Consider the following 26,799-nt stretch of genomic DNA (forward strand, 5'->3'; position numbering starts at 1 on the left):
TGGTCACCAGTAGGAGGATGACGTCAGCAGTGACGAGGGGACACTGAGAGTTCGAAGCCCTGAGATTAGTCTTTCAGGTGCAGCTCCCCACCTTAGATACTACAGTGTAATAGAGCTCATCTGCCCTTTGGTTTTGGGAGTTTAGTCTGCCAGGCACATCTCTCCTAAAATTAATTTCGCGTCTACTACAGCTCTGAGTTCAGCATCTCAGGCACCACGGGCCTCCGCCCTGGTGAATTTGGCAGTTAAAGCCCTGAAGTAAGCCTCGAGGGCACGGCTCTCCCTGTGGTGTGGTATTGGTAAACCCTGAGTTTAGTCTGTCAGGAGCAGCTCTTTCACATGTCGTTTCCATTGATAAAGCTTTACAGTTACAGTTCTTCACGCTTGTCTCTCCTCTTCTTCTTTTTCAGTGTTTTGTGGCAGCTGTCGTCTTTATTGTAGCATTACTGCCACCTTCTGGATTTGGTGATTGTTAATGTCAGAATGAGAATCAGCTTTGTTGGCCGGCCCATTTTGTTTGTGCATACAGCGATTTGACCTCGACTTGGCTCTCACTGTACAAACAGTAGTGTTCAGGAAGAGACAGCCAAAACAAGCACAGCATGGATGAATAAATAAATATATGGATATTATACAAGCTAGTAGATGAGAGAAAATCAAAGTAGACAGGATACAGTTAAGTGAGTAGCCTATAATGTGCATACAAAAAAGGTTAAGCTATAGGATACGTAAATTTCTGAAGTTTTAAGTAGCCTTAGTGTAGCTGTGCAGGAGTAGGCCTACTAAAAAGGATATTAAATGGTAGCCTACTTGGTTTATTTATGGCCATAGCCTTCTGATTATGGTATGAATGGTACACTATTTCACAATATGAGTTGTAACTAGTAATAGCCATAAACAGTTGGTGTTTTTTTGCAGAGAGGATTGTTTCTGATAAAAAGTGACAGTTTGAGGTGTTCATGCTGTCAATGTTATTTTGCCCAGTTCTCCCACTGCTCACTTTTGCTCTTTCCTTCTATCTCACCTGTTTCCCATTTACATTCAGCAGGTTCAACAATGAATGTAAATGCTTCACGATCCCAGTTCTGTTGCCACTGTTGATTAATTTACTTCCACGCAAGCTTTTTAACTTTTTGACTTTTAGAAATTCTCTTTAATATTCTGCCTTTTCAAAGTCACGGCCAACAGAAGAGATTGAAATCATGTGCTCAATAAAAGTTAGTCTAACTTTGTTATATTATAAATCACAAAAGTGACCTCTGAACAAAAGTTTCGGGTGAAACTATGAAATTCATGAAAGCTGCTTTAATGATAATGAAAGAAAGTTTTTCTTTTCTTTTTTTTGCACAATAAAGAGAATGTTTTATATTCTTCCTCTTCCTACCGAGCAGAAGGAAAGATATAATTGAGATATGGTTGGGTGAGTATGGTTTGATATTAGCTGGAGTTAGACTCAAACCTTCAGGGGTAGATTCTAGGAAAGGTTAAGTCTGTGTCCCTGTCAAATTGTGTTTCCTCTTACCTTTATGATGCTTGACCTGACCCTAGCCTTACCCTATCTAACCATAAACAGTTATCTCGGCCTACCCCTGAGGCTTGTAATCTAATGTTTGCCATTTGATTTAAGGGAAGATCTGACGGTTAGAACAGAGGGCAACAAATTCCCAGCACATCCACGTCCTCTGTCAGCAGATGTCAGTGTTTAGCTTGTTTGTGGCTTTGCTCTGCCCTGGACCCTGCTCCATGCTATGGCCACACATAGATCATAATAATGGGAAGTTGTGTTCTGCATAGTAGATGGAGTGAGTAAACTAAACATCAAAGGTTTGTGACAGTTCACTGCAGCAGACAAACATGTCCACTTTTTATATTGCCTTCTTTTACTGTTCAGTCTATTTCTGAATATGTATGAGCCAAGATGATAAGCAATATATTCTTGGGCAAAAACAACAAAGTGTTATTCTTTAAGTGCACTCCATCATCTGTGTAATCTTTGCAACACTTCTGCTCTATCCAAAGTTTAAACAATCTCTTTACAGTAACTTGTTTCACTTCCTGTTGCACAATTGTTGTTAGATTATCATCTCTGTTTTGTCTCATTAGCAGTATGTTATATTCTTATTGGTAGCTGTATTTGACAGCACATGCGTATATAACCCGACATCTTGTCTAACATTTTTACTGGCTGTTTGAAGTAGTGAGGCCATTGTGGTTCCGGACAGTGATTCAGTTGGCGGTTTCATTGTTACTCCAATGACAAGGTGGAGCAACAAGGAAAAGCCTCTCTAGCATTGTCTTAGCGGGAGTTGTTGTGAAAGATTTACAGCTTAATGAGATCAGTGTAAGGCGTTGGATGACAAAACCTGCTGCTATCCATCACCTGGTCTGTCCTCAGCCTTTCCTACACCTCAACTCTATTCAGCAGCAATGACTCAGAGTCCGTATACATGACACAGGGACAAATGCAAGCATTTAGGCCTCAAAACTCTCAGTTTTAATATCAACAGATTGGAGACAAAAGCATTGTTTTTTACTGTATTTTATGCAGGTGGTGACAAAAGTGGGAGGTTTTTCCTCAGGACTGTATTTATTTTTCACAAAATAGTCATTAATCACACCCAGTCTCGCAAATCGAAGCTGCAATTTAGCATGTTGAAGTTTTTGCTTTAGTCTTGCAGTAAATCCATGAGGAATCTGGTTGGACCTAATGAATGAAAAGCTTATGGTGAATAATTCCAATCTATTCAGACATTGTTGTCCTGCTTTCTGGTTGTATGACAGATCATTTTGACTACTTATGCTATTGAAATCATCTTTCAGTATTTGTCTGTGGGAATTTGAGGGAAAGTTTCTCCACTTATATGTAAAATACAAAAAGCCAGTTTTAAGAACTAGTTCTATTAATGTTTTTACCTACTATTTAATCTGAACAGTTTTAGAGAAGAAGAAAAAAAGATAAAAATGAAATTGACAGATTTTGTATTTCAGCAGCAGAATATCTCCAGCAGTGTGGTTGAAACAAATCAGTTGAGTAAGTGTAAACATTTGTGGAGAAAAGTGACTAAATAAAAATGGGAATGGGAATTAAGACTCTTAACTCAGTATACATCAGTGAGAATATGAGTATTTTCAATAAAACTCAAAGGCATGAGGCAACATAAGCTACAGTTGTATAGCTACCCCAAGACAGCTAGAGACTCAATTACTAAACAGGCATTCAAGTACTTGACTCACAACAGGCAGGCAAAGTGGAAAACTGCCCTGAGGCCCCCTAATCTCTCAATTCAATATGGGTAATTTGATGAAATTCAAATGCATTTTACAGTTATGTTCTTATGGCATAAATTGGAGAAAATAACATATTCAATTTGTTTGATTTTACTGCCACATTGTGAAAATAATTAAAATCTAAATCAGATCAAAGTGGAGCAGAAATCTACATACTTTCAATACTATACTGACTAAACAGAGTATTCCTGTCCTCTTGTCATCCCTAAAACATATCGGAACATGCTTTGAGTTTTACAAATGATGTTTCACTGAAAAGCTGCTACTTGTGAATTTTCAGCTTTGCTTAAATGACAGGATTAATAATTAAAAATTAAAGTCAAATTTCTGAAAAAGATAAATGTTCCCTCTTCAGCAGACATTCATGAAAACAGCATTTTAGACACTCTGCACAGTGAAGCTCACATATCCAAGTGATGTAACAAATAATCACAACAAATTCCTAAGCGAAGGGGACTTTAATCACATTAGTTTGTTTATGTGAGCTCATTACATGTGTTTGGATTATTTTCTGCAGGTCTTTATTGCTTCTATTGAGACTCATTAAAAAGACGATTAGGCCTTGTCAGCCTCCTGCCCCCTCTTCTTCTCTCTGTCCATTCACATGGGCTTCCTCCCTGCTGTGTGCGCCGGGTTTAGCTGGAGGCCGGCCGAGTCAGTCAGTCAGGTCCCCCCCGCGACGGCTGGATCTGGACTGGATGTGGGCAGCACCCCAGAGGAGGTCCGGCGAGAAAGGTGAACATTAACCCAGGTCCCATTCTGGGCATCCCACTACTCCTCATAAATCACTAACCCGTCCGGCATCAAGTCAGTGACAGCATCAGCATGACAACATCAATCTGTCAGGATCCCTGTAAGCCATGAGCTCTTACAGTTTCTCAGACTCAGATGCAAATACAGTGAATCTGAACTAATTCTGGTGAAAGCAGACTTGCACTTTTGCCCTGCATAGACTCATCTGAAACACCTCTTAATGCCTGTGCTTTGACACAGTGGTTTATTACTGTAATTATATAAAACTTGCTGCATAGTTTCACTTACTGTATGTAATTAGTTAATGTATGGTCCTATTATAACATTAAGAGGCAATATCGAAGAATATAGCGTATAATCAATAACTCTTTGACCGTTTTGTTTCTGTACAATGACTTTAGATTTTGAACAATTTGCATGTAATACTCCTATCTGAAAACAATAACAATACGCAGAGTAAACAAAGGTGTATCAGTGTCAATTTAAAGGAAGGTCTGAACATCTAACTGTGATGTAATTAAAAATTAGTTTTCTTATAGGACACATTGTGGTGAATAATATAAATAAATGAGCCTTTTCCTAATACTGTAAATAAAACAGTCTGGTTCACATAAAACATTCTAATAATAATAATCTATAAACTCTCTGTGCATTGTACAGAGGGAATGTTATATTTGACATACTGTATATTGAACAGCGAAGAAAATAAATGCAAAAGCATATTCAGCTTAGCTAAAGGACATGTTAAAGTTAAAGGTATTAAATCATATAGCCAAAATATCTGAATAAATTCAACAGTGTAACTTGAGATCAAAAACCACCTATCTTTTTGTGAGTCCAGCCTGGCTGTCACTGTAGGTGGTACTGGTGTCAATGTACGGTGAAGGGCGCTGATTGTTACTACGGAGCCCCGACTGATCTCCATCACTGTGCAGCAGCACAACAGAGGCCTCCTTGATCAGGGCTTTTGATGGAGGACTCCTGTCAGAGCAGCTCCATACATGTGTATGTATTTCTCCATAGAAAGGTCGGTGTAAACTCTGGTCGCAGTGACCAATTAGCCCTGGCAGAGAGTGGCCTCCTGACCTTTGACCCCTGCTGGGTAGTCTTATCCATTAACCCCTTGGGCCTCAGCTGGAGTTGATGTAGTGGCCTTTCTTCTGGCTCTGCTAAACACACGGCCACATTCACCCTGCAGCTTCCATTTTCTGTCTCTTTGTCCCGCTCCTCTATTTTCCCTGTGTGTCAGCTCGCTTCTCGTGTTGACCTCTCGAATCCTCGGCTGAACTGAACCGATCGATCGACTTCCATCACAGCAGCAGACAAATAGTTTCACTCTCTATCAAAGCATCTTCTGCACGTTGGGGCTCCATCTGTCATCTTGTTCGTGTACGAAACATTCCCTCATGAACGGTACATCTGCTTTACATGTTGTGTTTCTTTGTGTTGAATTTAAAAACACATGCAACATGGTTTGTGTTTATGTTCCTATGTTGGATTTTATCTGCAAACGCTAATTCCTCACAGCATGGCACTAGATCCATACAGTAATTTTTGCATCATGTCCTGTTGCAGAATGAGTTGTCCCTGTCAGACAATGTCCTGTTATTGAACCCAATTTATATTTAGCCTAATTATACTAAATTTAAACATTTAACCTAAACAAACCTTTTATTAGGGTATTATTGTGTAAAGTTCTCAAAACAAAAAACATACCATTTAATACATGGTTGTGTTGTTTGTTTTGAAGAGTGTAAAATATGACAGATGTGGGGTTAATCTAGATCGCTGATTGGTTATTCCCTCCCAAAACAAATAAGAACTGCTCGAAGTTCAAAGTTGTTTTTACAGGAGGAAGTCACTATACTGTAGATGTCTTTGATTTATTTAATTTTTTCTCAGCCAAGAACTTTTTCACTAAAGTCGGCGCCATCATATATGATGGCACAGGTTATGTTTTACCTCATCGAGGATATCTCCAGAATGACAAATGTTAGCGACTTAATATTTTTTTTAATTGAAAACGGGACATTTCAGCCTTTCCAACGAGACCTGTGCTGTGTCTGTAGTTTAAACAGAAGCTGAGTAATCCAGCCTTAAAATCCAAGGTCCAATAAGAAACCCATGTGCCAATATCTAATTGGAAATGTGTGTGCATTTAAATCAAGATGGCTGCTCCGCTGCCTTATCACTATATAGTATAACAGCATTAGCAATAGCTGAGACCAGCACATGGGCTTCATATGGAAGGAGAAACTGTGTTCACTGCAAGAAACATGACACAAAATAAAGCCAATGCACCCGATGGAAATATCAGGTCTGTGTTCTCTTCCTCATTGCAGACAGACACTGTTTTGAGTGGGACATTTTTGTAATGTAAATGTTATATGCTGTATCATAGTTAGGGCCCGTTTATTTTTACCCCTAATCCTAATCAGTATAAGTATCAATTATCAAAATCACAATAGATCCCATAGTGGCAGAAGTGAAACTTCTTGATTTGTCCAGATAGAGCATGTGAATCATTTATGGCCAAAGTTGGGTGATATCAGCCGTGACCTTCCATGTTACGCTCTCCTGCCTATGAGTCATGCCTTTACCTCTCACAAGAGGTAAAGGCAGAGCTGATGATTCTGTTTCCTGGATGTTTTTATCATTGATCAGACAGACTCTGCACTAAACCAGACAGCTGTGGAGGAAGTCATGTCTATCTCATCAAACCACTGTCCTAAAGACTGGTTGAAGATGAGTGTTAATGAGTGATGAATGTGTGGACAAATAAGTCACATTGTCGGGGAACTGTAGCAGGAACAACAGGGGCTATTTTGAGCACTTTGTTAAAAAGGCAGTCTAATCATCAAAATTATTCTTACAAATGAAATTGAAATATTACATGATATAAATCCCATCTTGATGCTTAAATGAGCTTTGTGTAATCTGTTATTTCATCGCAATAACCCACTTAATTCGGTAACCTTGAGTTTCTAAATGAGTTATGGTGCCCCCTGCTGAAACACACATTGTTAATCATAGTTAACATACTGGAAGCATTGCCTTCATTCTCCCTCATCTAGCCATTCAGTAAAAGAACAGCATGTGGCAGATCTTTATAACTTTATGCTTCACATTAACATTTATCATGTCCACATATGTGAGCGCTGGAGAAAGGGAAATTACGTTTAAGTTTATAAATGTTTAATGTTTAAGTTGATTCCATACAATCAAAGCACTGCATGGCTCAGTTGGACAAGCTGTGTGTCACAGAAGGTTGGCAGAAATCTGTCAGTCAGAGTAAAATAGATCAATCAAGACCATCTGAAAGTGACCCACAGTTCACCCCTGTGTGTCCTGATCAAACATCTCAAATAAGATTTACAAAGCCTAACCAGTGCACTAAGCCTCGTAGTATTGTTACAAATTAGTCAGCAAATATGAACTGTTTTTTAGCCATAATGTTCTTAATGGCATGTTTTTAAGTATTCTGTTATTCAAGATCATGCAAGTGAATTGAGTTTGTATTGAAACCCTAATTCAAAGCTGAATAAAAAGTGGTGTTTAGAGAGTTTAGTGTTGTATCTCAGTCTTTAACAGATGCAAATGAGCCTGTCAGTATTTTAGTTTCTTTTAGAGAAAAGACCCAAAGAGACATTGGTTAGATCTTTAGAGACTTCCTGGGTCTGAAAATCAAAGGTCTCATTGAAAACCAAATAGAGCAACATCAGAGGATTACAAGGCTTGTCCCAGCAGGGCTCTGTGATGAAGGCTGCAGGTCAACACAAGGATAGAAGGGCAGAGCTGGACCTTTGGCAAGTAGCTTAATAGAGTCTCAACCCAGTTTGTTTATAGCTTTAAAGTGGTTTAGATGATGATTTTCTATGATATAATTCAAACTTAAATCTTAAAGTTTTTGCTTTTACCATTAAGACAAGTAGACAGAGAACAAAGTCCAGGCTCATTATGTCTTTATTACTTCAGTAATAAAAAATAGTATTGGTGCCCATATTGTTTGGCTCTTTAGTCCTTTTGACTTCCTTTCTATCTAGACTTCAGAGAGGGAAATATTTAAAGCTGTTATCAATAATATTTTTTGATATAACAAGGGATTATGTGGCTACCTTTGATTTAAAAAGTGATCTATAGTGACGATCCCACAGAGGCGTCTGCCTCCACAGTTCCCCCCAAGGCATATAAGATTTATAGTCTTTAACTCGTTCATTTGGTTTTAAAACTACTACTTTTTTGTTCACTCTCACTGCTCACATCTGTGTCAGGCTTAGCTTTCCTTGTTTTGTTTTGTTTTGCTTTGTTTTGTTTTGTTTTTTGAACATATTTTCTGTCATAAAATACATTCAAAACACTCATTCAGATTGCACACGGCTAAACTAAACAAATAAATCCATTGCATAAATGCTATGCAGTCATTTTCCTCCTTATGTGTAGTAAGTCAATGTTTAAGTCATATTGAAATTAGGCAATTTATTGACTGTAGGCTACTTAAAACTTAATAGAAATAACGTCATTGGTTTAGTCCATTTTTTAAAAGCGATTTTTAAAAGTCTGATTAAACAATAACTTCAGATGGCATTATAAGGGCATGAAATTGTTTATATATATTGAAGCGATATTTCAGCAGTACCCCCAATTTAAAGCTTGGTCACAAATGGATTTTCCAAATGGACAGTTATGGAGTGGCCGTCATGAAGGTCTCACTTCAGTATACAGTAGGGCAAGGAGGCCCCCAACACTGACTCAGTTTCACAGTTTAGATGCAATGGACCAAGATTAGGCAACTGACTGTGAGAAAACTATTTAAATGCTACCAAATGTGTACAGACTTCCGTCATCTGTGTTGTGATGAAAGAAAGCTATTGTTGTTTGACAGTTAATTTCACTTACCTGCTTCATACTGTGGTACTTTTAATTCTATAAATGATAAATGCACTATTTCACTGTATGACTGCCTTGCATCTATACAATGCACTCCTTATCCACTGGAAACCGCATTCACCAATCACACAAACAATGGCTCTTTTTCTCTTCCTACATACAATACATGCACACACCGCTGATACACTGGGGGGAATGTAGCAGTAGATGATTAAATGTGTCCCAAATGAATACAAAATAAGCACAACCATGTGTTCATTTCGGAAAAAAAACTTTTACTTGAAATATCAATATTTTCTCAGAAAGTATAAATAATGATTTATGATTGATTTCAATTTTATACAAAAATAATACATTAGGAGAAAAAAAATCACTTCCTGCCATACAAGTATGAGTGCCCTCTGATCAGATGGCAATAAATGTGCCTATAACAGTCACAAACCAACCAACATAATAATAACAACAATGTAATGACCTAATATTGAATAGGAGACTGGATCTGCCACACTTGTTTGCCAGTGTTGATAGTGATGTTTGATTGCCATTCTTTTTTCATACATACGTGGGTAGACATGGTGACATGAACAATTATTCTTAAAGCCAGATTTGGTCCCTATTTTAAACTTTCCCACCAGAACCTGTGACTGTGTTCTGTCAGAAGTCGAAGCAAACTATGTGAGTCAATGATCTCACAATCAGATCTCCAAAAACATACACATGGACTGTTTGGTTCCGTCGTTGCCAGGTTTGACTGCTGAGTTTTCATTTTTATTTGGGATGAATGGGTGGTTCTTCACTGATATGAACAGATGTAAAATTTAACAAGAGAAATGAGCTGATGTCGACGAATGCCAAAAGTTAAATTAAAATTTGCAGCTCCCGTTTGATCTATATCAGTGGAAGCTCTGACAACTGTAAATAATTTATAAGTAAAGAGGGTTTATAGTTGTTGATTCCCTCAGAAGGCGTATGACAAAAATGGAATAAATATTTGTATCGTTTTACAAAAAGTGGGCCAAATTATAACAATCCATGATCCCAAATAAGCTTTGTCAAATTTAACCAAGAGTAATCGAGATGCTCTTTAGAGCAGAAGAGTCCAATGGTCAAATTTGTGCGAAAAGACACACGGCAAAACTTTGCTTGGCTTTCTGACTGAACACACCTTAATACTGTCTACGTGGGCGTGTGTACCAAGAGCAGCTGCTCCTCTCCCCAACATTTCTCAGTCTTTGTGGATTCCTGTAAGATTAGAGCAGCTGCTGTCACAACATTATCCTCTTTCATGTCCCTCTCCTTTACAGAATACCAGACTATGATGACTGTTTAGTTTCTGAATACTTGTCAATATTTTCATTCTACGCTGGGGGTGGGGGGCGGGGGGGGGGTCTTGTGCCATGATTCTAGATGAGGAGTTATTAACAATATTTGTCCTATTTCTTCACATTCTGGCAGGAAGTGGGAAAGGGAGGAGGAGGAGGAGGAGGAGGAGGAGGAGGGTGAGTCCCATTCCTGAAATTCACCTGAACCTATGTGCAAACAAAAAGCCAAAGGTTTCCATGGAGGGGACGGGCCGCATTTAAAGCGTGTGAGTCAGTCCCCCCCCCTCCCACAAGGCAAGACCAGGTTTATAGAGTGGCAGACTAGCTTTTGAGAGGAATAGAAGTTGTAGCTACACGTCCATCCATCTGCTTTTGTGTTATTTTACAGGCAGCTTTATCAACAGCAACTCCAGTGTAGCATAATAATTGTTGGTCACTTCACTGATAGTGCATATTCATTCCCAGTCTCACGTGTGTGGAGTTCGTTGCAGAACCCAGCTATATAAAGCATCGCATACACCTATAGACACATTGCATAGTCCTTTAAAGATTGTCAAAGTCTTTTCAATCACAGTATACACGCTGAACAACTCGACATGATGAATATCACCAGCGACAGATGGCGTTCATCACCTGCACTAACGCTAGTACAGTAAACTAAGTGTGAGAGAATAACATGGAAGACTCCTTGAAAGCCCAGTAAGGATGTCAGGTGCACGCATAAGATCAATACAGGTGATTGTGATTGTCACACAGTTCAGCTCACATGCAAAGGCTTCGTGGTGGTACTTTGTGTGAGTGAATCGCCCTCACTGGGTCCTTGAACCGTCACAGAGGCTGATCACTGTCTCAGTGTATCTTCATATTTCCACCTTAAATCACAGTGTAATATACAGTAAGTTGTCCCAGAGACTTTTTTCAGGTCCAAGCAGTTTGTGAGCAGTTCTTTTTTTGTGCTCTGTTTTTGTTCCTTTGTAATGTCACAAAAGATGGCTGTACACTTTCTTCAAAAAAAAAAAAAGGGGTTATGAAAAAGTGAATACTGTTTTCAGAGATTAAAATCATACATCCTTGTTGATCATGTGTGTGTGCGACAGAGAGGGGGGAATCCAATCTCTTCACTTTCAGGTTCAGTGAATTTTCTTTCTGTTTTGTTTGTTTTCCTTCTCTGTCCCCATTTCTCATTTTCACCGCCTGGCCCACCGCCGTCACTCCTCCTGTTTGTTGACTGACTCATCATCCAGTGCGCTGTTGCCGGTTATTAAGAGTTGCCATGGTTACCGCGGTGAGAGGGTGGAAAAATGTGCTCCAGTTGCCGGGCACCGAGGAAGTCAAGGATGCTCTCACCAAGCTTGAAGAGGACACTGGGAAGAAGGAGAGGGAGAGAAATGTCAGACAAAGTAGGTCTGTGTTACATAAAACAATAAATACAATCTGTCCAGTAACACAGGTACCTATATGTGCATCATTTCATGAAAGTGACCGGGTAAATTAAACTCATGTGCATGTTAGTGGTGAAAGTAACTTAGTATATGAGTACTCAAATACTGCAACGTACTGATTAAGGGTGAAAATACAAAACACATCATGAGTAGCTCTAAACACTCATCCCAGCTCCAGGCCTGTTCATTCACAGGTGAAACATAGCTCCCAGTTAATACGCCCCCAAAATAAGTGTAAAATATATTACAATAATAGTATATTTCAAGCAAACCTGTCTGTTTTTTGAGAATGATATAGTATCAAATACTGGGAGTTGCACAAAAAACTAAATAAAAAAATCTTAATATGAAATTCACTCATTTTGTTTTTTTAAGTGACATAATGAATGCAGGACTTTCAATTGTAATTGATTATTTTCATAGTGTAGTGATCACTGACCACTTTTTCTTAAGTAAATGACTTGAATACTTTGTCCTCCACTGGTAAATCCATCACCCTTGCACCTTCATGTGCCACACCTGACCAAATACATTCCTCATCCCTCTTGTTCTGACTCTGAAAAGCCTTGTCTCCATTGAAATGGTCTCTTTTTTTTAGATTGTTTGTGGAATTTATTTTTTCCAGCGTCGCCAGGGGTGGGGGCAGGTGACCCTGGTGTGACCCTGCGGCCAGCAAACAGTTTCACCTGATAAAGCTGACCTGCAGGTAAAACTCTGAGTCATTAGACACCGGGTCTTGAGCCGAGGTGAATTTTAAACAGTCAGGTATAACGGAGGGTCCTCGGTAAACAATGAGTGTCATAAAGCCACAGCGTGCTGGTCGTGTCATGAGAAGAGGGCTAAACCCACCCAAATAAAATCCTGATAAGAAAATACCAGGGAGAGCCTGCTGACTAATTGCTCCTTAAATAATAGGGTTTGTGAAATGCCACATGGTGATGATATGATGAGGGGTTCAGCCAGTGGAGGAAGTAAACAAATACATTCACTATAATATTTCAATTGCAATACTTATTACACTTATTGCATATTAACCATATTTAGAGCTACAACAATTAATGGACCGATCAAACTGGTCAATTGACAAATAATTAATCTACACCAGTTTGATTTCATTCCAGCATTGGAGTTAATTGGTGCTTTCCCTGGTTTTACATTAGAGTAAACTGTATTGGGTTTGGGTTTTGATTTACTGTTTAAAACAAGACATTTAAGAAAGTTCAATGATGAATCTAATATATATGAAAAACAAAAAACAACAATTGGCAGATTTCCTACCAACCAAAAAGTAATATGATTTTTATTATACTTTTACTACTTTTAGTTACACTGGGTAGCCTATACCGCTTTTCAGAGCATAATGTAACAACTTGTTTTGTAACAGTGGTAAATGAACAGCTGATTCATGTTCATGGAGACTGTGTTACAACCGGGATGAAATGTGTCTATATCATGTATCACAGCCTCTGGGAGATTTGTGACCACACGGAGGATGCACCGTGCACTGAGCTACACCACCATCAACCCATCAGTCTGTCAGTAGCAGCTTGGTGGGGATGAGCGCTCTGCCTCAGCGTGGGAAATTGAGCGTGTGAAAACACCACGGTCAACATTTCAGGCTAGAGCGATCACCGAGAGCAGGGAGAAGTAGGAAAGAGGAAGAAGTGTAATTACTAAAGAAAAAAGAAAAAAACTCCAACCTAACCCCCCCCCCCCCCCCCCCATCAACCTAGCCCACCTCATCTCCAACCTCACTGTAGCATGGAGGAGAGTAACGGGACACAAGGCTTGAGAGCTTTGATTAACAGCAAGGCTCATTTCCTGATCACAGAGGTGACTCTCACCCCAGGAAAGTGAAAGGAGGGTGAGTTAATCGAGAGGCGTTCAGGCCGAGGGAACAGGTGATTGATTAGACTGTGTGAAAGGAAATAGGAACAAATACTATCAATGAGTCTATCTCGTCTGTTAGTTTGAGTTCAGATGAAAGCTCTGCAGCAAACCCAAACAAAAATCTTTAAGGCAAAACAAAACAAAACGTACATAATACTTGATTTGTGTGCGATGTTGATGATTTTACTCATCTTTCAACTGTGTGACTGAACTAATAAAATTTATTTACCCAGGAGAGACCCCCAAGTTGCACCATCTTGTTTACAGGAGCGTCCTAATGTGACAGGAATTAAACAAGTCAGCACACAATCATAAAACACACACTTCTCCTCCCCTGTCATTACCCAGTTCCTGCTGCTGGAGTGTGCTTCGATTGTGTCATTTTTTTTTTTTTTTTTATGTGAGGGGGGAATTTATTTTTGTGAATCAGTAGGAAATGAGCGAGTGATGAGTGATTAAAGCTCTCAAAAGAGACAGTGCAGTCTGTTGCATCAGTATAAGAATTACTCAGCAGCAGAATCCCAGCAAATTATTAATAAACAAATAAACAAATTTCAGGCAGATTGTCGTGCAGATACAAGCTGATGATGATTAACTGGACTAAAATCTACAGTGACAGGCTCAGAGAGGTGAGATGTGGGACTGACCGTCTTGCTGGACGACATGGAGCTGAGGGTGTTGATGCTGTTGGCGTCTGTGACCACCATGGCCGAAGGGAAACGTGACGGGTGGGAATATTGTGGGGGCTCCTGCTTGTGATGATACACTACAAATGACAAACAAAGCAGGTTATTACAGGTGTACAGAATGAAAAAAGTATATAACATAGATGGGTTATATCAGGCAGGTCTAGAAGTGATTTAGAATAAAATAAGAGTTAAATATTTACTGTGTTCTTTTGAAGATACTGAATTCATAAAGTAAGTGGGTTTAAAAAAATATATATATATATAATAGGTGAATACAGCTTTTATTTTCTGCTGAGGAATAGTTTGGAAACTTAAGTGTCCATGCATCAAACCGACATTGAAAGAAAATCGAACCTAACAGATCATAACTGGATGTTTCAGCTTTCCCTGACAATCCTGTGAATCTAAAACTCAGGATGAGTCTGAGAGATCACATGATGATAAACGTGACAGGAGGGAATCCATCTGCTCCAGTTTCTTTTTTTTCTGACTTTTCTCAAATTAGAATTTGTTTCTTGTGAAACACATTAATAAGTCTGGACGTTGTTCAGATGAAAGATGCTGCAATAATCACCATGTTGTATAGGAAACTGCAATTTTTACTTTTTACGGTTATTTTATTTTAGAAAATGATTTGTTTTAAGGCAACACAAGCTAACAAAGCTGAGAACTGAACCCTGATTTACACAAAGGGCAAAGTAGAAGACAGTAGAAATGTGTTACTGACTGTGTGAGTGTGTGACAGTAGCCATGAACGGCTGCTGGCTCATGTGGCTGGGAGACTGCTGCATCAGGCTCTGCTGGTGCGGGCTGTGGAGCTGCTGGGAGAACTGCACCGGCTGCAGCGCCGCAAGGCTGCCCGCCACACTGTTGATCACTGGCACCGTCTGAGACTGCGACGTGTTTAAACCTGGGGAGACACAGCAAACGGTCAGACCATGCTGCGATGCAATAAACTCTGTTTCATTTTATGCGTAAGTGAATGGAGGGATGGAGGACTCACTCTGTGCTATGGCCATGAGAGGCATGATGAGGTTTTGTGACTGCTGATGGCCGTGATGGGAACTGTGGATGTTTGTCAGTGTGCTGACAGGAGGAAGTCCTCCGCCTGAACCTGAGATCTGGAGAAATATGAAGAAAATACACCGTAAATGAAATGAAATTACAGTTTTCTTAAACCTTCATATTAATTCACATAAAATTCATTTTCAAAGTGAAACGGATTTTGTCTGCAAAACAAACAACAGACATAAATGTTGACTTAGTTCGGATTCTTTTGTATAACACTTCGCTTGAGTAACACACACGGCACACAAGCAAATACTGATAAGGAGCAAAAGGTAAAGAAACGAAAATCATTCTAAAAAATGTCAGCCGAGAAGAGTGTGGGTTATTTCTGTGAAGCACATCAGTGTTTGTATCTGTGTGTTGATTTATACAAATGCTAAATTTGCAAAAACAAAACAAAAAAACAGCTGTAACCAAAACAACATCCTCATATTTAATGTTTATATGGATCATGGTCCTCGTGCTTGGATAGACTGTGTGTGTTTAACTACTGCCAGCTGCTCACAGAGGAGGGTTTGGCCAGATGCACATCTGCAGATAAGAAACTGTCAGCTCTAACCTGTTGCCCTCACTGTGTCCATTTCACATAAAACTGTTCCAAAAGGCAGAAGTGTCATGAATCAACGAGGAAGTTAGCACAGTATTCAATAGTAATTTGCATAATGTATGTATTTTTTTTGTGAGTATTTGTTTTTATCTGAGCAAGATTAACGTTTGGTGCTGCAATGTGATTTACATGACACTACACTTCTACAGAATAAGCATCATATTTCAAATGTACCGTTGCACCACAACTCAAATGCTGTGGGTCCTTGCACAGGTTTCCTTGTCACTGATCAAATATTGGACTAGGGCAGAGGGGAGAAACTCTGAAGTAGAAAAAAAAAAGAGAGAGCCTCGGGCATAATCAAATGTTGGCGTCATTTTACTGGCAGAACAAGCAGCACTCCACCTGCGGCTCCTCTGTGCGAGGCATTTAATCAATAAGAACTGAATGTTTCTTTGTCAGGTTTATTGGCCGAGTGATGCACATGCTTGGTGCACTCTGGTGAAGGCTGTGTGCTAGTCCAGCCATGGCCTGCCACCCCGGCTCCACCTTCCAAACACAGCAGCACAATGTGCTAATTGTTGGCGCTGGCCAGTTGGTCCATGGGAGAGGAGGTTCAGGAACCTGCTTTGTACGTTTATGCTAAACGCAGGCCTGGTCTTATCTAATCTGAGGCCACGAAGGCCCAGGTGTGTTCACTCACCATCTTGGCATCAGGTGACAGCAGACTGTGGCTGTGGTCCAATCCTCCCGGAGACACCTGTTGGAGCACTGACTGGCTGGTCGCCATGGCGTTGCTGCCGTGATGACTGATGGACGTGGAGGAGGTGACCTCACCGGGGCCTTGGCTGTAACGCACTGAGACAGAGAGGCAGGGAGGTTAGTTTCACTTGTCTTGGCTGCTGTGTGCTTTAACACTTATATAGGGCAGAGCGATAGCGGCGCGCTGGCCCGAGCAGCAGTCGTCACGCCAACCGGCTAGGCTCACCTGCTCTTTGACTCAGACGGGAGAGGACAGAGCAAACAAACATACACACTGACCCGTCCACCGCTGCTATCAGTGTAGCTCAGCCAAGGCCATTCCCTGTGCACACGCACTCACAACAGCAGAGCTCCCATCACACTCTGTGCTCAGAACACAAACCAATGATACTGAAAATATCGTCATGTTTCTCTAGCGGCGGGATAAGTAAAGCAGCAAAAACACGCTGTTAGCAGTTAATATACTGGACGCAAATTTCAACGTAAGTAAGTATTATCAACAAAATGTTCTGTAAATGTAAAACACCATCACACCAAAGGGTGACCACTAGATAAATTGTCGTGGGTTGTGAGGAGATATATGGGAGAAAAAGAGTTCTGCTGTATAAATGTGTATTATCTTTTCTTTACATTTCTTTCATGTTATTTTTTTTCATGCAGCTCAGTGTAAGTGGTAGTACAACCACCCATGTGTATCTTGTAAGCTTATATTTTACTATGAAAAAATTAAAAGCTAAAAGTAGGCCAACGCAAATTAGGTTGAAAATGTAGGGTAGTAAAAAGTACAATATTTACACCTGAATGTCCTGGACTGCAGGTATAAAATAGTGGAAATGGAGTGATAAATAACTTTTCATCATTAAGTTTGACAATATTTCCTCAGCAGTGGCGTTGTCACAATAATTGACAATCTTCATTTAATCCTGTGTCTAGACTTTCTACGCGTTGTCTCTCATTGGAGGCCCGAAGAAATGCCTCACCCTCCCAAACAACCAACAACCAAATTACTGTTTGCTGATGCAGGCCCCCTCTGATACCAACAGAGTAAACATTACACAATTACAAGCAATGTCAAACACATTCTTATCCTGTGGTCTCAGCCCCACACAGACAGAGAGATCACCCCTCCCTCGGTGACAGTGTAGAGTAGAGACAGCCTCTGTTTGCGCTCAGATCTCACATCTTCCCCGGGCCCCCGTCCCTGACCCAGGTGTGACAGCCCGGACGCCCTGTCGAAGCTGCTCAGACACGACAGGAACCACTGCTCCGAGCATTTTGAGATAAAAAAAAATGAAAAAGAGGGAGAGGCACTGACGCTATAGTAGGCCTATGTGACTAGTGAGGTAGGGGCATTGATTATTTGTCACGGCTGGGAACTGGAACAGGATGTGTTTGCAGATATTTGCTCCAGGTGTCAGAGAGAACAGATCATTTTTGATAGATAAACTCATTTGTTTGGTTGTACGGTTGAATGTGTATCGATTCAGTTATTCAGTTAGTAGTCAAACAGTTATTTGACATTTTGAGCGATATTTATTCACTTTCTTAGGGAGAGTATGGGAAGTAAGGCCACAGTGTGTTATATATGAATAGCCTGGATCTTTTCATCTTTTCAAAGGTGACATAATTCACCAACAAGCATTTAATCAGATTTTGTGCTGATTAAACAAACAGTTCAACAACAGCTCAAAATGATTATCAAAATCAATTGCTGATCTACTAATTCATTCACTGACTAGTAGCTCTACAGAAGATACAATATGTGAATTGTTGAGCCAGAGATGTTGGTGACATTAGTTGGATTCTAACACCACAGGACAGTCTCAGGCTTACTGTTTCCTCCTGTTTAAATGCTAAGCTAAGCTAACTGTCTTCACATTTGACACCAGTCTGCTCAGCGAGACAATAAACAAGTGAAATCTCATAATGTTGAGTCGAACAAAAGATACCTAAAATACAGACACGATGTTAACCGAAACACAGCACCATATTTCATCCTCAAACTACCTGTCCTCCATTTTGTTCAGCCCACAGACTTCATATTGTCTCCTGCAACATACTAGCAACCCCACAACACTCCACTATGCCTTGTAAACACAGCCACAGAACAATAAAGCACTCCACTGGACTCATGACCCCCATTGCCACACAATAGAAGAGGACTCATAAAAAGGCAGTTATCTCGGGGCTGGGCGACCTCTTAAAGTGTCAGAAGGAGAAAAGGATGCTATTCAGGCCAGGTTTGTTTCTTTGGGGTTTGGCAGTAACTCTATAACTGCAGGGAGTAGGCTATGTATGGAGGACTCCCATGATTTAGATTCAGACACTGTCAGTTTCTAGAAAGCTGAGGTATTTTAACCATATATACGTACATTTTTCAAATCTTGCCTTTAATTTTGATCATTCTGATAAATGAATAACTGAAGCGATGCCACAACACCACAAGAAGTAGGGGTTCTTCTTCGAGAGCAGGGGGAGGGTGAGAACTTCAGAAGTGGGAGTGGTAGCAAGGATCTTGAGGAGGTTTAAAAAGCTCTAGCTCCCTGTGTGACCCATGTAATATCAAAGCCTGCCTCCCCAACCCCAGGCAGCGCTCATTGTAGTAGCGCTGCATAAGACAGACCTCCTGGGTCTCTGCAGGACGTATCCAGCCTCTTCTTTGTGGCTCTCTGGGAGACACAGCGCAGTGGAAAGTGCAGAGCTAGGCCATCCTTTCTCAGCGTGTGTGTGTATGTGTGTGTGTGCCTGTTTCATGCTATAGCCTGAGGTGATGGAAAGCAACACAACCCACGGACAAACCCCCTACCACTGTATCTGATCTGGAACTTCTGAGTCTGCTAGTTTTGTCACAGTCACAATGATGCAGCTCATCTCAGCACTCGTCCAGTTTATCATGATGGAAGATGTCAAATTACCAGAGGCAGGAGAAGTACACTGATTGTTTACCTGAGTATAAGGGACAAAACTATATATATATATAAAAAAAAACTCAGTTAATGTAAATGTAATGATTTAGGAAAGGGGAAAAAAAGAGTCTTTTTTTCAGATTTTCATTTATAACAAATACTTTGTTAAAGGCCTAATAGTGGTCACTGGTTTTATTATTAGCAATGAACTGCATTTTGTAAGAAAAAAATGCAGTTAAAATCTGAATTTTAAAAGAATTTAAAAAGAAGAAAATGTTGTTTCTTCCTCTTTTTTGCTAAAAAAAAACCAAACCAAAAAATGAATAACAACACTTTCATCTCTTTAGGCCTAAACGTTTTATATGAGTATGTCATAAACATAATATATTATTTTATGTAAAACTGTAAAAGGTTGATGTAACTGAAACTTTGAGTGACTAAATGTACACAAATACAATATTTTAGGGCTGAAATGTATACAGTGGCATGCAATGGAAATACTAATTTTATATGTACCTAAGTAATAGCCTTCTTAGGTTTTGTTACTTTCCACTACTTATAAAACCGTTCGATTGTAAACAGAGTTGTAAGTTACAATTTAGTCAGCACGCTGTGACCCTAACTGACCTGTTCATATAGATTAATCCCCCCAGATAGAATGCAATAAATAAGATGGATTAGTAAAGCTTAGTAAACATTGTTCGTGAAAGAACAGTAGGTAAATATCACATAGGAAAACACAGGGGCATGCTCACATGAGCCAACGAACTATGCAATCTGCCTCAGATCAGTTTCATTTATGAGCGTAAAAAAGGTCACCGCCAAACCATGCATGTTTGAGTGTCTATCCAGTTGTGACCAACCGACCAACGAACTGTAACAAAATCAATAAAAACTCCACAAATAAGAGAAGTTTCTTTGATCTGACCCACTTGTGACCTCTGTTGTATCACTGAAGGTGCAGCGATGGTTGAAGTGGGGGGTTACTAGTTTTCTCTATAGGCGAAGAAGGGGGTCATCAGTCCTGTCTGGCCAGAAAAGAGCCAATACCCCAGTGGACAGCTCCTGCTGCTCCAAGTCTGCGCACAGCCTCAGCAACTATACTAATGCCCATAAAGGTGAGGGGGGGAGGCTTTAAAACCAGTCCTCCTTCAGGCCCAGCAGAGATAAATGAACCTAGGTTACAGTCAGAGCAGTCTTCTAATACACCATGGACAATGGGACCCCCTGCTGAGGTAGAGTATAGAGAGTAGAAGTCAGAGGAGCCCCTTATCAAAGGCCTGGGAGATGTAGTAGCAAAGGGTTTTAATTGTCCATTAAGCATGCATAATACAGGCCGTGCCCTAGCAACGCAATGAGACGCCCTGCTGGGATATTATTGTCCGACCAGGGGCTGACACTGAAAAACAGCTGATGATGTCGGCAGGATGCCAGCAGGACACCTTGTAAGCAGCCAGCTGAGGGTTTTTCTGGTGGGGGGGTAAAGCGCTTTCCACCATGCACCAACCCCTCCACTACTGCAGCCTTATCGCTGACCTCTCTGGCTATGCAACCTGAGGTCAAATGCCTGGTCAGGTGTTCTGAGCAGCAACAACAACAAAAAAAAAAACCTCAGGCAAACAGACAATCCACAAGTGGGACTAGTTTATCCAAAGGTAAAAGAGCAAACGCCAGGGCAAACAGTTTGTTTTCCCTTCAAAGCTCACCTCGTGTCCGAACACGGAGGGACAACAATAGGCTCTGAGTGACTCTCTCAAATCACAGTTTTATGGAGGGTGAGTGATGGCACGGCGCGGCCTATTAGCTTTGTGTTTATGCCGTATACGCCGGGTAGACTCAGTCAATACTAATTACTCCGAATGCAAACATCGGGTCAGGGTGAAATGGTCAGAGCAACGACACACGGCATCTCCCTGGCTTTGGGCGACTCTCTGAGCAGAGTCATTAGCAACCTGCATGGGTGGAGGAAATGTGGAAATGACAGCGTTATGTAGAGGTGATGTGGTTGTGTCTGTCCCCCCCTCCCTGACCCTGGCCTGACCCTGGCCTGTCACAGGATTGCTGCCCTTTGTGTCCTGCTTCTCCATGCTGACTTTGGAGTGGAGATTGCAGGTACAATGTGGATTGTTCTCAGTGTGTTTTCAAAGATCAGAATAACAATGGCATTTGCTCAGCTCACTCACACAGGTTCATTGATCACTTGTCCTCTTATTCTCTGACTCTCTGATCACATCAGCTGAGCCTCTCACCTCCTCTGACAGTAGTTTCACCCGCAAGAAAACAAAATCATGTCCCTTTTTCTGTATTGTTGTCCAAAAATTTGGCAGGAAACAGCTTAAATATTCTCTAAAAACTGCGGGATCACACAGTTTCTGTCATTTATTCTTGCTGAATGTTTCTATGTTTCACATAATTGCACATTTAAGGCCAAAACAAGAGAAATCTCCTCTCTGTGATGCTTACTTGGGGGTGAAGCGCTGGTCTGGGGGTGATGTGGCGAGCTGTGCGACAGCAGTGGGTTGATGCTGTGGGGTGGCACAGTGATGGCGTCCATGGCCAACTTTTGCCTGAAGGCCTCCTCCTTACGCCGGTTGGCAAACCAGTTGTAGACTCGAACCTCTGTGACCAGATTGGAGCCGAGGCCCTGCGCCTTGGACGGGGAGACCCCTCTCTGAAGACACTCGGCTCTGTGGGAAGCAGACGCACAAGGCGAAGAGCTGAGTTTGATGCGGTCTGTGAAATAGTCGCAGCGAGGCATCGTGTTTTATGTTTCATCTACCTGTTGCACTCCTCGACCAAAGCCTCCCTCTCCTCCTTGCTGGGGTTCTTCTGCCGTTCATAGGCTTGGTACAGGATTTGCTGGGACGCAGGCCCCCATTTGAAACGGTTACGTCTCATTTTCTTGCAGGAGGGTTCGCTGCCGACCTCTTCACCGGGCTGACCCATGCCCTGGCCAGACGGGTTGAACTCTGGGAAAAAAAACACCGGATCCTGATTTCCTTTGTCTGTCATATTGTTGGCACAACCTTGCACTGCCTGGTTGAACTCTGAAAGATAAAAAGAGGTACATTCAATGAAACTGATTTCACAATGCGATCATGTATTCAACACATGACAGTGGTGTTCTCTACTAATGGATTATATTTATTTCCCTTTTCATCAAACGTCATCTAATACAGGCCTATTCCTGTGGATCTATTTATACGCCATCCAGCAATAGGAGGAAATGTCCAGTCCAACTTCACATCCCTACAGGTTTGAAACCCAAATAAATTGCCGTGCTGCTGCCAACAACACATAACAGGCCGCGGCCAAGCTGTGAGAAACTCAAATATTAACTTACGTCGGAGAATTTCCCGCTGTTTCCTGACATACCAGGTGTAGAGGGCCGCTCGCTTCTGTGTTTTCATGGGCGTGCCTTTGTTGAGGTGCTGGGAGAGGTGAGACTGGTTCAGCCCCGTGACGTCCACCACCTCCCGTTGGGGGATGTTGTGCTGCTGCATGTAACCTTTGATCATGCGGGCAGCACGCCATGGATCCTCTCTGGGTTACGATAGAGCAGAAAATACAACTCATTTCACCACTGAACTGTGTGCAGCTTTCACTAAGAAACAGTAAAGAAACACACACACTACTGAATAAACATGACAACATGAAGAAATGTTTCATACAAGAGGGAAGATTGTCCATATGGTTTCAGTTTAGTTTGCCATAAAAGCTTTCATTTCTATCTACTCAAAGTATTCTTATCAAACACACAGCTGCTCATGAACTTGTTCCTTCCCTCACAGACGACCAGTGTATCATTGTAGCCCATTCAATAGGCTGTAAATATTTCCAAAGGTTAGTTCAAGTGGATTCAGGGAAGTTGAAAAACTTGGACTTAGTATTTGGTTCAGATTTCAGCCTGGAAAGAGTTGGTGAAAATTCAAAGCTCAGTGAATATATAATTGCATAGAATCCTAAATAAGAGCAAGAACTCATCAGACAGGCTGACAAAACTTTTACATTTGTTTTTTAGATTTTCACAAAAGATAAAAAATATATCATAAAGCAACACTTGTTATGTATATTTTAAGATTTACTTGATTGATTTAAAAAAAAATGCATTAGTCATGTTAAACCAGATATTTTCTAATTTAATAGTCAATTTATAATTTGAAGTCAGGACATCGTTCATGTAATATTCGCGTCGAGATATTTTTCTCAAAACCAAAATTCAGTCAAAACTAAAAAATAGTTTTTGTCTATTCTTTTCTAATAAATTGTATACTACTTGTATCCTCGCGGACACGGACCTGTGTAAATTACGCATTAAAAAACCAGCAGGTTCTTACCTGTAGATTTAGCGATTCAACATTATTCATGACTGCAGCGAAGTCGGAGGTGAAATGCAGCCTGAGCGCACTGTGGGAGATTAGCGGGCCCAGACACACTGACATCCGTAATTATTGCAAATCTACACACGTCTGTTTGTTTTGGAGAATGTGGAGGCCTACATCTAAGTCTGCGGGTTAAGTGGGAGATGTTAGTTTATAACTTTTGACAATGAATAACCAGATCTCCATTCACTCTAATCACAGGCCACTGTGTATCTTTCAGTTGATGATTTATAGAATAAAATTAATAATAACTTAACTGCACGTGGGTTAGTTTTGATATTCCTCAGCTACTGTTAGCTGACCATACAGCCTCAAATATTAGTCTTAGTGACACAAGTGGTTTGAGTGGAGATAATTAGAAATAAAAGGATCAGATGCCTCATCTTTATTTATTTATTTGTTTATGTGTTGGAGAATGTATTCATTTATTTATTTTCAGGACATGTTTACTGACGCCGAATAAATAAGCAAATAGCTTCTCGAATTAGTCGAATTAATTCATCAATTATGAGACAGCCAGATAAACCAACTATTATTGTAGTTATTATTAATAATCATATTATTGTCGTTATAAGTGGTATTATTATTATTATAATTATTATTATTAATAAGAATATTTTGTTATTATTATTATTATTCAAAAGTTGTTATTTTCGTTTTAATATCGTCATTTCCCAGCCTGAAGTTGTCCCCATTTACTCGCTCCTCGTGTAAACCCTTGTTGGCGGATTTTTATCATTGAGAGGTGGAGTATAGTTAATAATAAATAGATCTAAGTCTAGCTGATATTTTGCAAAGGTAAAGAAATAATAATCCATGTGGATAATTAGTAACCAGAATGTTTAAACCCAGTTGTGGCGGGGCATTTTAAATTTGTAAACAAAGAAGGAAAAGCGTTTTTCAGGTCTATGAAGGCCCGTTTTTTTTTTTGTTTTTTTTAAGATTGACGTTATATTTTTGTCAGATTTAAAGGATCAGTAAATAGAAGCGAAGAGGCTGTGCTGTGAATTACAGTGAAGAGAATTATCCCGTTTGAGAGCTTATTTTCTAGTTTCACTTTTGAACGGTACTGATATGAGGTTTATGGACTTTTTTGACACTTTTTAAAGAGTGTAAACTCGCAGGGAAACTCACGCCAACATGCGATCCACCTCCGCCCTCTGCTCCGCGGCCTCCTCCGTGTTCAGGGACTGGAGCTCCTTCAGTATCGGCGGCGTGTCGTAGTCGTCCCCGTCCTCGGAGCCCTCGTCCCCGGACAGCTTGCTGCCCTTGCTGTGGCCGTTGGTGAGCGTGTGGAAGACGGGCTTCGAGTCTGCGTCCGCCCCGTTCATCTTGCCGCTCTGAGGCGGAGCGGGCGACATGGACAGGCTCTCCAGTTTTACTCCAAAGCCCGGCGGGCTGGGGTCCATATCATCCAGGGCCTGGATCAGAACATCTTTGGTAACTCCTGAGTCCAGCAGGGCGCTGAGGAGCTCCTGCTGCAGGGATGTCAGCTTGGATACCATTTTTAAAAACATTAAAAACTCAACATAGGCCTGCTGTGTGCGCGCTGGGGCAGAAGGAGAAGAAGAAGGGGGGAAAAAGGAGGATAGAGGGGGAAAGAAAAAAGTTCAAATAAAGTTCCCGTCTTCCTCTGTGCTCCGGTGTTGTGGGGAGTTGAGTGCTGCTGACACCTGCTCCGAGAAGCTGCTTCACTTCCCTGTTGAAGGGGAGGATGGACCTACTTTGCCATGATGCTTTCTGAGAGCAGGGGGATATAAAACATGGTAATGAGTGGGCCGGCTGATGGCAGCCTTATGTAAATCCCCAGAATAAGGCCCGCTCTAGGCCGAGGTAGGTAGACATGTGTTTACACTGCTGCACTGCTGCTTTTATTGGCTCCCCTTATCAGCAAAACTTTGATGGACTTTGGACCATGTTGTATATGCCTTAAAGACTTTTAAGAAAGGCGACCTGCACATATTCACACCGCTGGATCAAATACTAAACTGGTTTTATTCCTTTAGAGTTTCTCTCTGAACCAATATCAGGAGTGGCGGTAGAGGTAGTTGTGGCAGATATGAAAATATTGTCATGTATTTATTAGACCTGCCTGTGTGTCTACTGAAGTTATTTTTGTTTTTAAGGTAAAGGTGTCGAGTAGGTGCGATTACTCACTAATGAGATGATCATACAGATGTTGATGGTGTTGTTAATGAGGTGTTGTTGGTATAGCCTCATTAATTCAGCTTGATTTCTTTTAATGATGCCAAATAATGTCATTAGTTTTAGCCACAGTACAAATAAATAGTTTATAGTTCTGCTTTAGTCACATTTTAACTTAAGACAGTGTATACACACCTTAACAATGTGGGACAGAAGGTTTCATATTGCTTCAATTGTGTCTTATCTGCCCACACTGACATGAGACAATACATATAATAAATCTATTAAGCAGTTGTTATTTTGCAAATTTAGAAAAAGACCCATAAAACATCAGTTCACCCAGGGGGTAAACAAACCTTCAAACATTAATGTAGCTAGGTGGTTGATGTGAACTCACCTTTTCACCCCTGCATGGTGGAAGCATTCTGTAAATAAAGCAACTGTAAAGCTGAGGAGACCTTCACCCAACTGACAGCCAGATGAACTCCCACAGCCAAAAGTCTCCCAATCTGACTAAAATGAACTTTGTAAACTTTTAACTTTGCAAATGTGATTTTATAACTGGTCGGAGGGATTTACATTTAAAATAAATCTGCAGTAGAGCAGCAGTGCATTATATTATTTTGTCCATGATATTACCATCAGTGAAAGTAAAGGAAAATAATGAATGCAGTCTCCAAAATGATCACACAGTTGGAGCAAAACCTTAAAAATAAAG

General features: G+C 40.7%; 1 protein-coding gene and 1 long non-coding RNA gene across 4 annotated transcripts; one reads left to right on the forward strand and one right to left on the reverse strand.

Annotated features, from left to right (window-relative positions):
- Nucleotides 1-9,188: 9,188 nt before the first annotated feature.
- Nucleotides 9,189-26,564, reverse strand: hnf1ba (HNF1 homeobox Ba). Of its 2 annotated transcripts, XM_083985281.1 has the most exons (10): nt 25,071-26,564; nt 22,898-23,097; nt 22,334-22,601; nt 22,018-22,241; nt 16,590-16,744; nt 15,275-15,392; nt 14,999-15,181; nt 14,230-14,348; nt 13,812-13,856; nt 9,189-11,614 (listed from the first exon to the last, which is right to left on the reverse strand). In XM_083985281.1, the coding sequence occupies exons 1-10, from the start codon at nt 25,451-25,453 to the stop codon at nt 11,594-11,596; spliced, it is 1,716 nt and encodes a 571-aa protein (XP_083841407.1). In that variant the 5' UTR covers nt 25,454-26,564; the 3' UTR covers nt 9,189-11,593. The 2 variants fall into 2 exon arrangements, with proteins under 2 accessions (XP_083841407.1, XP_083841406.1); XM_083985280.1 differs by having other exon boundaries at nt 9,189-14,348.
- On the forward strand, nt 16,672-22,887 carry LOC310996021. 2 transcript variants are annotated; one of them, XR_014595874.1, is made up of 3 exons: nt 16,672-17,134; nt 22,463-22,618; nt 22,734-22,887. It is a non-coding gene; the product is annotated as an uncharacterized lncRNA (long non-coding RNA). The 2 variants fall into 2 exon arrangements; XR_014595875.1 differs by having other exon boundaries at nt 16,672-17,130.
- Nucleotides 26,565-26,799: the final 235 nt, after the last annotated feature.

Source organism: Trachurus trachurus (genome assembly GCF_905171665.1).
Source record: "Trachurus trachurus genome assembly, chromosome: 13".
NCBI classification, from domain to species: Eukaryota; Metazoa; Chordata; class Actinopteri; order Carangiformes; family Carangidae; genus Trachurus; species Trachurus trachurus.

Bases quoted from the DNA above. Each gene is read 5' to 3' on its own strand.
- hnf1ba (XM_083985280.1), bottom strand. From the start codon at position 25,453: ATGTTTTTAAAAATGGTATCCAAGCTGACATCCCTGCAGCAGGAGCTC. The intron at 23,098-25,070 runs GTGAGTTTCCCT...ATCGTAACCCAG, and splicing joins GAGGTGGATCGCATGTTGGC to AGAGGATCCATGGCGTGCTG. The intron at 22,242-22,333 runs GTAGATGAAACA...TGCTTCCCACAG, and splicing joins TTGGTCGAGGAGTGCAACAG to AGCCGAGTGTCTTCAGAGAG.